Below are 15961 nucleotides of genomic sequence, written 5' to 3' on the forward strand. Positions count from 1 at the left end.
GCCAATAAGACCATAAGATATAGGAGCAGAAATTAGACCATTCAATCACAGCTGCTAAATTTCTCAACCCTATTCTCTTACCAATGGAAACATCTTCCCAGTCCAGGCCATTCAGTATTCTGTGTGTTTCAATTAGACCTTCCCTCATCCTTCTTAACTCAAGAGTTTCAACCCAGAATCCTCAAACGTCCCTCATATGTTAAGTTTTTCATTTCTGGTACCAGTCTCATGAACCTCTTCTGAACACACTCCAGGGCCAGTACATTCTTCCCAAGATATGGGGGGGTCCAAAACCGTGCACAATATTCCAAATGTGGTCTAACCAGTAAATGGTAAAGAACTTGTACAGTAAGCAGATGAAATTAATTTTGTACACCGGCTGCAAAAGCTTACAACTGAAACATCAAGCATGACTGCAGAATCTAACCTCTGCAAGGTCACCAAACACGAGCAGGAACTTACTAAATTTTAAAATAAATGCCTAGGACCATTCCAAAATGAAAATGGTGTCACAGAACTATTTTCTCATTGTACAGGTGTTTCACTGACCCTTGCATGATGAGGTGTTATTAATAACATCGATGAGCAGTCAGTGTTGTTACGGAAGTAAACATAGCAGCCAAGTTATGTACAATGAGGTCGCACAAGCAACTAAGTGAAATGAATGAATGTTGTAATTGTAATGTGGCAGTACTAAATGAAGGATGTCTGCCTCTACTTCAAGCATTGCTGTGAGATTTTATTTCCATGTGAATGGAATTAACATCTGTAAAAAGATGTAACTTCTGACAACTAAACTCGAGTGGTAGAGAAAGTACCTATCTCTGGAGATAAAAGCATTCTTCTGTCACTACGAATACTGGGTTTTAAAAAAATAACTAATTTGCTGAAATTAATTTCTACATGTAATCTTGGGTTTCTCAAAATGCCTGTTTTTTAGAATTAGAATCCCTACAGTGTGGAAATAGGTCCTTTGACCCATCAAGTCCACACCGACCCTCCAAAGAGTAACCTCCCCCAGACCCATTCCCCTATATTTGCCCGAGTAATAAATTACAGTATGGGCAACTTAGCATGGCCAATTCACCTAACCTGCACATCCTTGGATTGTGGGAGGAAAGGGGAACAGCCGGAGGAAACCCACGCAGACACTGGGAGAATGTGCAAACTCCACACAGACAGTCACTTGAGGCTGGAATCGAACCTGGGTCCCAGGTACTGTGAGGCAGCAGTGCTAACCACTGAGTCACCGTGCCACCCCATGTACGTTTTGAACAATATCCATTTATACAGGTTTCACTGTCCTTTATGTTTACACAAAGAAAGGTATCAGTAAGTGGGAATTTCTCTCATTATTTTAAATAAATTCAGATTTGTGGCCTGTATCTTTCTGGTATTGAATGACACTTGAATTTGCTCTTGCTTATGTATTGCATTTTGACTGTCAGCATGGAAACATAGGCTGGGAGTTACTTTTCCCTGACTTTTTTTTTACTGAGGTTATACTGACCAGTCACCTCAATGTAGTCAGTTCATCTGGGGTTTCTGCCAACTTGTCGTATTTACAACCGCAGGGGAAATTCTCAGCTGAGATTTTGATTCAGAACATAAATTAGGCAAATACAAAAATCCACTTGTAATGCAATATAAATCTATACAAAGAACTTAGAACATAGAAGAATACAGCGCAGTACAGGCCCTTCGGCCCTCGATGTTGCGCCGACCGAATCCTACCTAACCTATACTAGCCCAATAACTTCCAAATGCCTATCCAATGCCCGCTTAAATGACCATAAAGAAGGAGAGTTCACCACTGATACGGGCAGGGCATTCCATGAACTCACAACCCGCTGTGTGAAGAATCTACCCCTAACATCTGTCCTATACCTACCACCCCTTAATTTAAAGCTATGTCCCCTAGTAACACCTGACTCCATTAGCGGTAAAAATTAGAATAAAAATTAGTATAACTGTAAAGTTATGTTTAAAGAATGCACAATATAACTGTTACTTAACAAGTCTTCAGAAAAATGGGAGGTGATCTCACTGAAACATGTGGGATTCTTAAGGGGCTTAACAGGATAAACACAGGATATTTCCCCTTGTGAGAGTCTAGGACTAGGATGCATAGTCTCAGAGTCTAGGGGCATCAATTTAAGACTGAGATGAGGAGGAATTTCTTCTCTCAAAGGGTTGACAGTCTTAGGAACTCCTTGCCATAAGAGGGCTAATTCCTTGTGTATACAGAAGGCAGAGTTGAGTTGATAATTGATCAGTAGAGAAATCAATGGTTATGGGGAAAAGGCAGGAAAGTGGACAGCCTACTCTTGTTCCTATTTCTTATAGTCTTACCTTCTCAAACTCAATGAAGGCATAGCAGAGAGATTCTCCGGTCTTCCAGTCTCTAATTATTTCACAGCTGTTGAACAGATACCGATATAATTCACTTCAGTAAGAAAACATTAAAAAGACAGTTTTATTCCTGTATTTATCACTTTTACCCTGCTTATAAACATAGTCACTTTCTCCTCTCACACATTCATCAAGGGCAGACTGCAGGAAACCAAAGGCCTACTCATGGTACCTGTTAATTCATTTTACTCTTTAATGGAAGTGGATGTTGTTCATAAGGACAGCATTTGCTGACCATGCCTGACAACACTTTAGCTGAGTGGCTTGCTCAGCCACTTCAGAGAGGAGTTTATCATCAGATCACCCTCCTTCCTTTAATCTGTTTCCTTTGACTAAAAGTGACTCTAGACCTACACAATGATTGATGATGAACTCCACTCTGAAGTGGATTATTAAGCTATTCAGGTCAAGGGTTATTAGGGATGGGCAGCAGTTCTTTCAGTGTAAACAACTGAGGGCAAAATAAGATTGTGCAATGTGTTGTATCAGTGCCATTTATTAAGAATGTAAAAATACATCACAATAATAACATTGACTGCATTTGCTACAGAATATCCAACCTTTAATTTCTCTCTCTCAGCCACAATATTTAAGTGGCTGGCACATTAGGAATGATGGGAACTGTTGCCAGGCACTTCAGCTCCGACAGTGGAAGACACTAAAGCAAACTTCCTTGTTGATAATCATTGCCTAGCCCATACGCCTTACGAATATTATTGTGTACATACTAGCTCATATCTAAATGTTGATGAGGTCTTGCTTCATGTAGCAGAGTGGGGTCCCAACTGCTTCATAATCTAAGCTTTTGTGATTGGATTTAAAAGATACTTTCAGAAGCAAAAATTCTGTTGAATATAACTGGGTCAAGGGTAATATTTGAAGAAACCCCAGCAGTAATGGCATGCAATTTAGATGAGACTGACAACCATCTTCCTTTGTGTCAGACATGACTTAAATTATTGGAGAGTCTTCCCCCAAATTCCCATGACTTCAATTTATTAAGGTTCCTTTATGCCATATTTGTTCAAGAGTAGTCATTTAAAATTTAAATCTGAAATTCAATTTGTATCATAAGATTGCAATGTATTGGAGTGACCTTGCTGGAAAGCAAGATATTTATGAGTGTCCAATGATCATATTGACAATATTTACTGTTATTCCGCTTGTAACTAAGAATAGGCTGATAGGGCAATAGTTAGCTTTGAGTATTTAACTGGATTGATGATAATGGCCAACTTTGTAAGTATCACACTGATCAGGTTTAGTGTTAAGAATAAGTCAGCAAAGTTTCTTCACTCAACAAATAACCAGTTTAAACAATTTAGACAAAGATGCAAATGTTACTGGGAAACAGTTTGGATTTTGAATAGATACACTGTATCTATCCTTTTAAAAAACGCATATACTGAAATCTGAAGAGAAATGAAATGATAACTGCACAATATTAATGATGTACTTCGGCTAAGTAATAGTTAAACTCATGAAAAATTATAAGACATAGATAGTCTAAACAGTGGCTGTGTGCCTAAAGTTTTTCATTATACATAAGTTGCTGGCACTGAGGTGTCTTCCTGAACAGCTGAATTCCCTTTGCTGGAGACAGTGAAGTAGATTCCAACAAATTGAACTCCTCCACAAGTAGTAAAGATGACTTCTGGTGGATTTTCGGTTCACTATTTTGTTTGGATGAATTGCAAGTAAGGAAACAGGAAGCAATGAGTTGTTGTTGTTTGAAAAGGTCAAATTCTCATTCACTGAAATCAAAAATGCAGTCTTGTTTCACTCACAAACTAGGCTGAGTGTCCTCTCAAGTTCTCGAGTAGAATTATTCCATCCAACCTCCATATTCCTCTAAGGTACAACATTGTTGCTGTTGTACCCAATGCCTTTTCTTTAGTATCCCTTTTTGAAAAAGTTGTAAGATATTTTTACATGGACGCCAATAATATTTTTAAAAATGAGTCCGATCACGATTCGGCAAGATGGCGGCGATTTTGTAGAACTGCTGTGGACAGCTCTGCCTAACAGCCAAAGCATGCTGATGTTTTTTGCCATCCCTGGCCAACTTATGTGGTGGAATTATTAGTTTAAAACCTTACAGAACACATATTTGTTAATATTTAGGAGTGGGAAGGATGCCAAAGGGAAAAGGAGCAAGCAAACAGCAGCAGGGAGGACACTCCCCTGTAGCACCTACCACACCAGAAACTGCAGCAGCAGCAGCCTCTCCTGAGGCTGTAATTCGAAAGAGGAAACCCTTTGATGAAGTTAGAAAGAGGCTGAGGAATCTGGACATCCAGTACTCCATGAGATACCCCGCAGTGCTTTGTTTCAGCCACGAGGACTCAGTTCATACATTTGACTTGGCGGATGAAGCTAAACACTTTGTGGAGACTTTAAAATAGACGATTGGCCTGAAGAATACAGTTAATGTTCTCTTTTCTATCTTTCCCCATGTTTTCCCTTCCTTTTTTTTAATTCCTTTCTTTCTCCCTAATAATTTCTTTTTTGGAAAGGTGGGGGGGGGAGAAGACCTTGGAATAAGTTGTTCCTATTTTTTTAATAACTGGATTTTCTGATGGGAAATTTTGTGGATGTTCTTTGTTGTCTCCCTTTGCTGTTTCTCTTTTAGCCACAAGTAGGGGTGACATGAAGCCAGGGATGGGTGGAGTGCTCATCCTCACTTTGTCTTTTTCCTATTGATTTAAGGATCAGCTCCTTGTTTTTTTTTCTGGCCTAAGGTTGGGGCACAGTCAGCGTTTGAAGGAGTTGCGAAGGAGGAGATGGGTAGGGTGAGTGTCTCCTTTGGGCAGGGGGAAGAGTCTTCCATTCAAGGTTTTATAGTTGGTTTTCTTGTTGTTTTTGGGCGTAATAGTTGTTTAGAGTTATGATAGAGTAGTTTTTGTATATATAGTTCTTCGACTGTATAAGTCTTTATTTACCTGTGCTCACCGCTTTGTAAGCAGGGTTTTCCCTCCGAGGGCTTCAAGGGTCTCAAAGGGGATATGGCATAGTGTCTTGTTAAATGGTGCACCTGGAGTATTAAGGGAAGTCATTCGCCTGTTAAAAGGAAAAAAGTGCTTTCTAGTCTTACGAAGGAAAGGGTTGATATCGCTTTGTTGCAGGAAACTCATCTTGATGATGGGTAACACCTGAAATTACAACGGGGGGGTTATGACCGGGTATTCTTTTCATCCTTTACTATAAAAAGTAGGAGAGTGGCAGTACTTATTCAGAAAAATCTTCTGTTCACATTATTAGAGCAGGTGAAAGATGAGCAGAGACAGTTTATTATACTTAAAGCCCTGATACTTGGGGAGGAATATGGCATTTTAAATGTCTACTGTCCTCTGGCGCATCCCCTCAAATTTTTGATTAGTGCTTTCACTAAGTTGAGTGCTTTTGGAACAGGGCCCATTATTACAGGGGGGGATTTTAATTGTCTTTTGGATCAGACAGTGGGCATACTTGTGGGTCCCCAACTATTTCTTCGCAGGCCAAGCAGGTGGCTGACTTATGCGAGGGGTTGGGATTGGTGGATATTTGGAGATGTCTTCACCCTAATGGCAGCGACTTCAACTTTTTTTCAAACCCACATAAATGTCACACGAGGATTGACCTCTTTCTGGCTCCCTCAGCCCTCCTAGATCCGATTATGGGTTGTAGAATTGGGAATATAGCTGTATCCAATCACGCGGCGGCATATTTGGAGGTTAAGGCCAAGAGTGAAGGGCTAGGTTTGCCACACTGCATTTGGACCCTTTTCTCCTCAAGGAATCCAAATTTGTGAAGTACATTTTGAAGGAGTTTCAGGAATTCTGGACTATCAACTCAGGCACGGCTAGTAGTCTGTCTATGCTATGGGAGACTGCTAAGGCCTTTGCTAGGGTATTAGCTATTTCCTATTCGGCTGGCCAAAAATGACAGAAGGAGGAACAGCGGCATCTACTTAAAAGCCGCTGAGACCTTCGGTGACTAAGTTACAGTGGATTACAGCCCTCCAGGTTGCCTTGAATTCAATACTGACACAAAACCCAAAGAAAGAACTTACTTTTGCTAGACAAAGGCTGTTCGAATATGGGGATAGGATAGGGAAGTATTTAGCGTACCTGACTAGGAAAAAGCATGATCCCCAATCCACTAAGGCAATCAGAGACAGCGCTGGGGTCCTTACATACTACGCTCAAAAGATTAATGAGGCTTTTCGGAGCTTTTACTCTGAATCGTATCGGTCTGAAGGTTGCGAGGGCAGAAGGGCTAAAATGGAGCCCCTTTTTTAAGAACTTGGACCTCCCAGGAACCTTGGAACAGGCTTCTCTCCTTAATGCCCCCTTAACAGTTCAGAAAATACAGGAGGCAGCTAGGCACCTTCAGAGTGGGAAAGCGCCTGGCCCTGATGGTCTTCTGGGTGAGTTTTATAAGGAGTTTATAGGGATTCTGTCAGGGCCGATGTTGGAGATGTACAATCACTCCTATATATATGTATGAATACCTACCACCATTTTTGAGAGAAGCTAATATTTCCTTAATTCTTAAGGGGAAAGTTCCTGAGGATTGTGCCTCATACAGACCTATCTCTCTATTAAATTCAGATTTCAAGATCTTGGCAATGAGATTGGAAAAGGTGTTGCCCCATATTATTAAAGAGGACCTACTAACAGGCTTTAGTAGGTCCTCTAATAATATTAGAAGGTTACTGAATATGGTCCAAGTTTGTCAGCAGCAATCAATTCAGGGGTTGGTGATTTCCTTAGATGCAGAGAAAGCATTTGACTGGGTGGAATGGCCATATCTTTTTTACATCTTAGAACAGTTTGGGTTGGGTGGAGTCTTTGTTAGGTGGGTGGAGGTTTTATATCGCAATCCTCTGGCCGCAGTCATCACCAATTGGGTGCAGTCTGGGAATTTTAGGATTGGTAGGAGTAATCAGCAAGGCTGCTCACTCTCGCTGTTGTTGTTTACGTTGATGATAGAGCCGTTGCCAGAGGCCATTTGTCAGTACATCCACATAACTGCTCCAGCAGTGGGATCAAAGGCACACAAGATTACATTGTATGTGAATGATGTCCTTCTGTTTTTATCAAACCCAATGCCTCCATACCCTATTTGATACAATGTATCAATTCATTTGGGGATATTTCAGGATACAAGATTAACTTTGCAAAATCGGAGGCTATGCCTTTGGGGAACCTTAAGCATATGCCAGAAGTTGAAGGTGGCCTGAAGTTCCCTTTTAAGTGGTCACGGGCAGGTTCCAATACCTAGGCATTTTTATTACCCCCAAGTTTGATCCGTTATTTCGGACTCACTTGCTCGACAATATTAGACGAGATCTCCAGAGATGGAGGCTTTTCCAATTTCATGGCTGGGCCAAATATCTCTCATTAAGGTGAATGTTCTTCCTCGTTTGCTTTATCCCATGCGTATGCTCCCTGTAATGTTTCTCAGGTCAACGCTGCGGAAGCTTATGGGGTGGTTTGGTTCCTTTGTCTGGCATCGTGGGCGGCCCCTCATCAAACTTACAGAATTGCAGTTGCCTCAAGGAGGAGGAGGAATTGATTTCCCAAACATCAGGAGGTATCAATTGAGTTCCCTGCTGTCTTTGTCTGTGATTGGGTGGGTAATGATCCAAATTCAATATAGCTGGATATTGAGGCCTCCCAGGTAAAGTGCCCTCTTATTAACCTGTTGTTCATGGATAAGATGAGGACAGTTATGGACCACTACCAGAACCCCATTGTCATTAGTACAGTCAAGGCATGAAGGATGATGCTTCAGAGTGGGTTGTTTATCCAAGACTTTGCCACTTACGCCTATAGTTGGCATTCAGGGTTCCAACCAGGAATGATGGACTCAGGATTCAAACTAATGGGCAGCAAGAAGAGTTTCTATTTTGGGAGACTTATTTGAGGGGGAGGTTATGATGTCTTTGAAGCAACTGAGTCGCAAGTACTGGTTGCCCAACAGAGACGTGTTCCGTTTTTTTTCAGGTTAGGGATTTCATCCAGAAGAAGACTACGCTTCTCACTAAGCCCTACAAACACGATAGAGAGAGGTTGTTGCTATGTTCCGCAAGAACCCTTTCAGTTAGTGCCCTCTATCGCTTGCTGGGTGGCTGGGCCTGGCAGGATATTAACCGGTTATGAGAGGTCTGGGTACAAGAATTAGGAGTGGAGATTTTTTTCTGAAACATGAGAGAATACTCGAAAGATCTCAATCTGTAATAGAACATGCACTATGCAGTTAAAAGTTCTGCACAGAGATTATCTGGCACCAGCCTGTGTGGTGAAGTTTAAAAAAGGGCCATCTTCAGCATGCCCCAAATGCTTCTGGACATGCCACAGGCTCAGTTTTATTGGAACACTGTGGCAGGAGAGATAGGGAGGGTATTGAGGACAGAAGTCAAAGTAGACCCGATATCTCTCCTCTTAGGTCTACTGAATTTATGGGAAGAAACTATTTAATATTCTTGCATACTGTGCACAGAAGAATTTTCTGATGAATTGGGTGTCTGAGAACCCGCTGGGCTTGCTGGGATGGCAGAAATTAATTATGGAAACATTCCCTTGGACTTTTTTTACAAACATGGTGCACAACACAATAGACCACTTTTATAAGAAATGGCAACTCTACTTGAGTTATTTGGATATAGATTTGTCAGTTATCTTAACTAGGGCGTTTGCTTAACCAGGATGCTTAGATTTGTCAAGCCCTGGGCACTGGAGGGGGTCTCCTTGCTTAATTCGGATACATATACAATGCTCCCGTTCCTTTGTTCTGTATGTTGTGTTTTTTTTTGCTTTTTTTTGGTGTTGCTTTGCACAGTGTTAGGGTTTGTTTTGCATTATAGGGTAGGATAGTGGTTAGTAGACAGTAGTTTATTGTAACTTGTTTTTTTCTTTTTATTCTACTGATATTTGTTATAAAATTATTGAAAAATACAATCAATATGTTTATAAAGTTAAAAAAGTTTGCTAATAAATATATTTACAAAAAAAAGTCAGATCGCATCATAGCCAGGGTGTTATTTTGCCAGGGTGGATCCTTGACATATCCTGATTTAATACCTTAATCACTATTTAGTGGCCTGTACAATTTAATTCTTGTCATGTTTTACCATTTGTTTCATGGTTTGACTGGTTTACTCACCCACTTCAAAAGATAATTAAGAGTCAACTGATCATCAATATTTTAAGTAACATTTGAGATAAAAAGTAGTTCAGTGTCATGGAACAATATCATCAATAGCTTCACAAAAAAGTACCTCTTGATTGGCCCAAATCTTGAAAAAATGACCTCTAAATCTTCATCTGTGGTGACTGGATTGAGTTTACAAACGAACAGCACATTTTCAGGTGGCTTTATTTCTGCATCTGGTAGATCTCCAACCTGTTAAAAATTAAGATTTGGGTCTCATCAGCAATTATTCTGGAAAAATAACATGTACAGAATATCTCAACAGTATAGTTAAATTTAACTTATACCAGTAAATGTATTAATCAAAGGGGTTTTTCAAAGGCAATATCATTCTCATTTATCTTTTCCAGTGAGTTAACATAAATCAATAAACTTTTTTAATGAAACATATAGTACAACTTGGTGAATGTTATTTCTCTTGACATTCCTCTTTTTCCTTAAAGACGATTCTTAAAACTCAATTTGTGACTAATCTTTCTGTCATCCCCTCCTAACTTTTCCTTCCTGGGTCAGCATCCACAGGTACTCTGGACTGCATATAAAAGCACTAATCTGGATGTTGTGATTTCATTCTAGTTTTTACATGTTTTTCATTTATGCTTCTAATGAATAAATGTTCAGTGCCATTTACAAGTACAAGACCTTTGCATTTTCTGAGACCATTTCCCATATTTAATATATATTACCTAAATCCGATTTTAAATATCAATAAATACAAGCCCTGCATGCATTATGTACTTGTTTGTCACATACATAAACAGCTTATACAGGAAGTCATACTTTCAGCTTCTCAAAGGATACTTGCTTAATAGCCTTAATAGTGCAACTTTTAAATATTTTAGATCCTTTTCATTGATAGTCATCTGTCTAACTGATAACAAAACAAAAATAATATCCACATAAACAATCTTTTAGCAAATCTAGCAAGGTGGCAGGAAATAAATTTCCAGTTCAAAAAAAAGTTGATGACGTTTGACTAATTCCTTTCATATGTATAACCATGAACATAAAAACCACTGACAGACCATTCTGTCCCTGTATTTTATTCTACTGTTCAATTAAACTAAAATGTAGGAGTTTGGTTAACAAGAGAGTCTAGAGGAAAGAAGATGGAATGGGAAGCAAGAGATGATGTAGATGTTCAGCCATTATCTTACTAAATGACAGAGCAGGATCATGAAGATGATTGATGAATGTAGGGCAGGGATGTTGTCTACATGTATTTGAGCATTTGACAAGGTATCCCATGATATGCTGGTCCAGAATATTACGTCACACAGTGGTATCCACAGTGAATTGTAATTGATACAAAATTGACTTAGTCCGGGAAGATAGAGGGTAGTGTTTTTTAATTGGAGGTCTGTTACTATTGGTATTCTGCAGGGATCGCTGTTGTTTCCAAGATATGAAAATGTATGTGGTCTCATTAGTAAATTTGCAGACGGCATAAACTTTGGTGGAGAGGTGGATAGTGAGGTAGATTGTCAAAGAATACAGCAGAATATTGATTGGAAAACTGAGTGAGGAAATTACAGATGGAGCTTAATCTGGACAAGTGTGAGGGGGTGAGTTTTGGGATGTCAAGTGCAAGATGTAAAAATACAGTAAATGGCAGGACCGTTAGGAGCATTTATATACAGAGGGATCTTGGGGTGTAAGTCCATAGCTCCCTGAAAGTGGCAACACTGGGTAAGGTGGTAAAGGTGGCATATGGCATGTTTGCCTTCATCAGCTGGGGCACTGAGTATTATGGTTGTCGTCATATAGCAGCTGTATAAGACTTTATTTAGACCACATTTGGAGTATTATGTGCAGTTATGGTCACATCTAGTAAGGATGTGGAGGGTCTAGAGGGGTACAAAAGAGGTTTACCAGGATGTTGCCTGGATTCAGTGTATTAGCTTATAGGGAAGTTGGACAAGCTTGGACTATTTTCGCCAGAACATTGGAGGCAGAGGGGTGACCTGGTAAGATGTATAAAATTATGACAGATATGGATAGAGTGGACTATCAATGTCTTTTTTCCAGGATGAAATATCAAATTCTCGGGGACATAGGTTTAAGGTAAGAGGAGAAACACTTAAAGGAGATATGTGAGACAAGTTTGTTTCAAACATAGAGAATTGCAGGTCCTGGATCATTCTGCCAGGGGAGGTGGTAGAAACAGATAGGATAGCAATATTTAAGAAGAATTTCAACAGCCACAGGCAGGGAATAAAGCAATGTGGACCATGTGCAGGCAGATGGGATTAGTTTAGAATAGCTTCTTGATTGGCAAAAACATGGTTGGCTGAAGGGCCTGTTCTTGTACTATACTGTAGTTTAGATTAGATTCCCTTCAGTGTAGAAACAGGCCCTTTGGCCCCACAAGTCCACACCGACCCTCTGAAGAGTAACCCACCCAGAACCATTTCCCTCTGACTAATGCACCTAACACTATGTGCAATTTAGCACGGCCAATTCACCTGACCTGCACATCTTTGGACTGTGGGAGGAAACCGGAGCACCCAGAGGAAACCCACACAAACACGGGGAGAATGTGCAAACTCCACACAGACAGTCACCCAAGGCTGTATTGAACCTGGGACCCTGGTGCTGTGAGGCAGCAGTGCTAACCACTGAGCCACCATGATGCCTGTTCTATTATCTCACTCTTATTTCTTATGTTCATTTTGATTTGATTTATTATTGTCACATGTACCTAAGTTCTTGTGTATGTTTAACTTCATTTAACTTGTTTTTGTAATCCTTAAATTTTGTCTGGCAAACATTCTGTCAATCGCAACATCTATTTTGGGGAAGGAGAATTCTGTGTGTCCAATGTTTTTGTGAAAAGTAAGTGTTGACTGGCTTCATCATGAATGGCCCAATTCTAATTTTAAGATTATATCCTTCGTTCTTTCCTCTCCCACAAATGAAAAGAGTTTCTATCTACCCTATCAAATCCTTTAATTACTTAGATTAGATCACTCCTTATGCATACACACAAGGAAGGCTATATAACACTTAAAATCCCTCCATCATTCTTCTGAATCTTCAGTGAACCTTCTCAGGCCAATAAATCCCACCTGAATGCTAAGTGGGGCTTAAGTGAGAACATGGCAATATTTCACAAATTCTACACTGTCTAATGCTGCTGTTAATGTTTCTACTAAGTTGTTCGGTGGGATAATCCAAAATAAAGTATTGTCTCGGAGGGAAAAAAAAACTACTTCTTACTATCTGTTCCAAACTTAACTTCAATTCAATGGATTTCCCCTAAATTCTCTGGCTCTAGTTTATTGAGTCTTTCTATACTGATTAAAATGGTTAAATCCTCTAATAAGATACCCAACTGCTCTGAAACCCTTTACACTCTATTATTAGTGCAGATCCTTTCTGCAACATTTCTAATGACTGGCATTTCTAATGACTGGTATTGTAAATGTGAACTGAATAATGCATCGTTAAACATTAATATGACTTATGCACAGATTCTAGACTCTTAACATTGTCAGCCTTTTTAACTATAGGTTAGATGAAATGCCTACCATTATTTCCTATATTCTGTACTATGTCAGTTCCACTTTTGCCCGAGTTATAACATTAAGTTCATGATCCATCCAGAGATCTAAGCAGAAGGCAGATGCTTCTTGTTGTACATCTTCAATTTACAAATAATAACTTGATGCCTCCTCGAGTAAAGGATTCAATTATTCTATTTTGAAAAAGTGGAAAAGCATTTTCTTCACCAACAACTCTGCTTTTTATGGGTTCTATTAGTGTGAACGTTTCCCATGCTTCAACAGTGATTACCCTTTGTTCACTGTCAGCAAAGCACTTTTAAAAATATCCTGGGGTTGTGTGAAAGACACCATATAACTGCAGATCTTGTTTCTGTTTGCTGTATGCTTCAATCATCCATGCTTTTCAATCTGAATTTCACATTGTGAGTATTAAATGCCACCTATCATCCATCTACCAAACTGCATAACTCTCATAATTTTCCTACACATCTGTTGGTTCACGTGACCATCAACGTTCTCAGATACTCTCACAACATCACATAGCTGCTGAAACAAAATATAGCTCTCGTCTACTCTGGTAGGTGAATAACAATGGGGAGAATGAATTCTCGTCTTCACACCTGTTGGTTGGAAAACATTGAACAGTTTGGAATGCATCATCTGTACTCTCAAAACATATTAATGCTCTTTTAAAGGTTTGTGATTAATTTCTTTACCATTTCCAGCAGTATTGCTCTGGTTTTTGCTTCTTTTTCCGCTAGCACTTCTTCAATTTCCTCTGCAGTTTTTCCTTTGGTATCATCTATTTCTTCATCAGCTCCTATTCTGCCACTCTAAATAAAATCATATTTTAAAAATTAATCAAGAGTATTGTTAGTACTAAAGAATATTGAAAGCATGCAAGAAAACGTACCTTTCTCTGTATACCATGCAGTTTTAACTCCAACATCAGAACTTGTGATCATTATACCCTCTTTCTTATGTGGTGTGTGGTGCATAGACAATTATAAGGTCATAAAGATGTACAGCATGGAAACAGACCCTTTGGTCAATTTTTTCCATGTCAACCAGATATCCTAAATTAATCTAGACTCATTTGCCAGCACTTGGTCCATATCCTTCTAAACCCTTTCATGTACCCACCCATATGCCTTTTAAATGTTCTAACTGTACTAGCTTCCACCACTTCCTCTGGCAACTCGTCCCATACGTGCACCAGCCTTTGCTTGTAACAGTTGCCTGTTAGGTCCCTTTTAAATCTTTCCTCTCTCACCCTAAACCTCTGCCCTCGAGTTCTGGAGTCCTCTACTGCAGGGAAAAGAGCTTATCTATTTACCAGATCCTTGCCCCCTCATGATTTAATAAACTTCTATACTGCCTCCGACACTCGAGGGAAAACAGCCCCAGCCTATTCAGCCTCTCCCTGTAGCTCAAACCCTCCAACCCTGGCAATGTCCTTGTAAATCTTTTCTGAACCCTTTCAAGTTTCACAACATCCCTCCTATAGGAGGGAGACCAGAATTGCACACAATATTCCAAAAGTGATCTTTACAATGTCCTGTACAGCTAGAAAATGACCTCCCAACTCCTATACTTAATGTTCTGACCAATAAGGAAAGCAAACCAAACACCTCCTTCATTACCCTATCAACCTGAGACTCCACTTTCAAGGAACTATGAACCTGGACTCCAAGATCTCTCTGTTCAGCAACACTCCCCAGGATCTTACCATTAAGTGTATTAGTCCTGCCCTGATTTGCCTTTCCAAAATGCAGCAATTCACATTTATCTAAATGAAACTTCATCTGCCACTCCTTGGATTAGTTTAAGTGTGTTGTATGTTGTTGTTTGGGTACTTGATTTTTAAACAAAAATTGACTTGTGAACGCCTGTATAGCTTAGTCAGAAGAAAAATGCCACTGATTTCATCTTTATCAACTTTCATACCATTCCAATGTCATTTATGTAATTTCACCATTTTGTTATTTGATGCAATCTGACCTGAGCACTTTCACTAATTTGCTCATGACGTTCCATACTTGTTAGACATGTTTTAACTTCATCCCATCCAGAATCACGCTCATTTTTGTTTCTAGTACCTATACTTCAAATTTGTGTCTGCAATGACCTTCAATTGCAATTCGCACAGACCTACAAATTACAAATGCAAGATATTTGATTTCATTTTCCTACCTCCTTCTCCCAGCTTTAGCAATACCTCAGAATATAATGAATGTGTATTGTCTCAGATTCAATGAAATGATCAAGAACAGAGAAAATTACATACTCTAACCAAATGAACAATGCTCAAAATCCTTGCAGAAACACCAGTATTAACAATCATTCACTACCACATCTCATCAGGCCTGTAGCACTAGCAGCCTTGTCGCACCTCTCAGAATGGTCTTGATTTGACTAAATCTGCTTGCTGAGATACATTAATCATTCTCATCAGGTCAGCTGAAGGTTATTCCACCTCCGTGAATCTCAAAACAAATAAGGTCCTTCCCTGCATATCTTTAGAATACTTATGTTTGGCATTTTCCATTAAATTAAAATGATTTCAATAATTTGGTTTGTGCTCCAAAGGTAACAGAATTCCAACAACTAGCCAAGTTAGAATCAGCACTGTTTGAAATGTCAAGAAAAGAAATTCAGATGGCTGTCATATAAAAATGGAACACGTTGCCTGGAAAGAAAAATAACAGGCCAAAAAGTGATTTGGTTGGTTGGTTTTAGGATTTTAAAAGTGACTGGGTACTGTCAACAATTGCAAACTATTTCCCGTTGTGCAGAACATTACAACCAGAGAACATTGGGTCTGCTTGAATGGAGTTAATTCAAAC

At 39.5% G+C, this 15961-nt stretch overlaps 1 protein-coding gene across 1 annotated transcript in view; it reads right to left on the minus strand.

Annotated features, from left to right (window-relative positions):
- The window catches only part of ppil4 (peptidylprolyl isomerase (cyclophilin)-like 4), a 59407-nt gene that overhangs the window by 7458 nt on the left and 35988 nt on the right, over window positions 1-15961 (minus strand). Inside the window, exons 7-9 of the mRNA XM_060852288.1 lie at window positions 13832-13948; window positions 9677-9801; window positions 2353-2419 (exon numbers count right to left, since the gene is read on the minus strand). Coding sequence (XP_060708271.1) covers window positions 2353-2419; window positions 9677-9801; window positions 13832-13948 — 309 coding nt within the window. The remainder of the gene's footprint in view (window positions 1-2352; window positions 2420-9676; window positions 9802-13831; window positions 13949-15961) is intronic.

This window comes from Hemiscyllium ocellatum, chromosome 3 (assembly GCF_020745735.1).
Source record: "Hemiscyllium ocellatum isolate sHemOce1 chromosome 3, sHemOce1.pat.X.cur, whole genome shotgun sequence".
NCBI lineage: Eukaryota > Metazoa > Chordata > Chondrichthyes > Orectolobiformes > Hemiscylliidae > Hemiscyllium > Hemiscyllium ocellatum.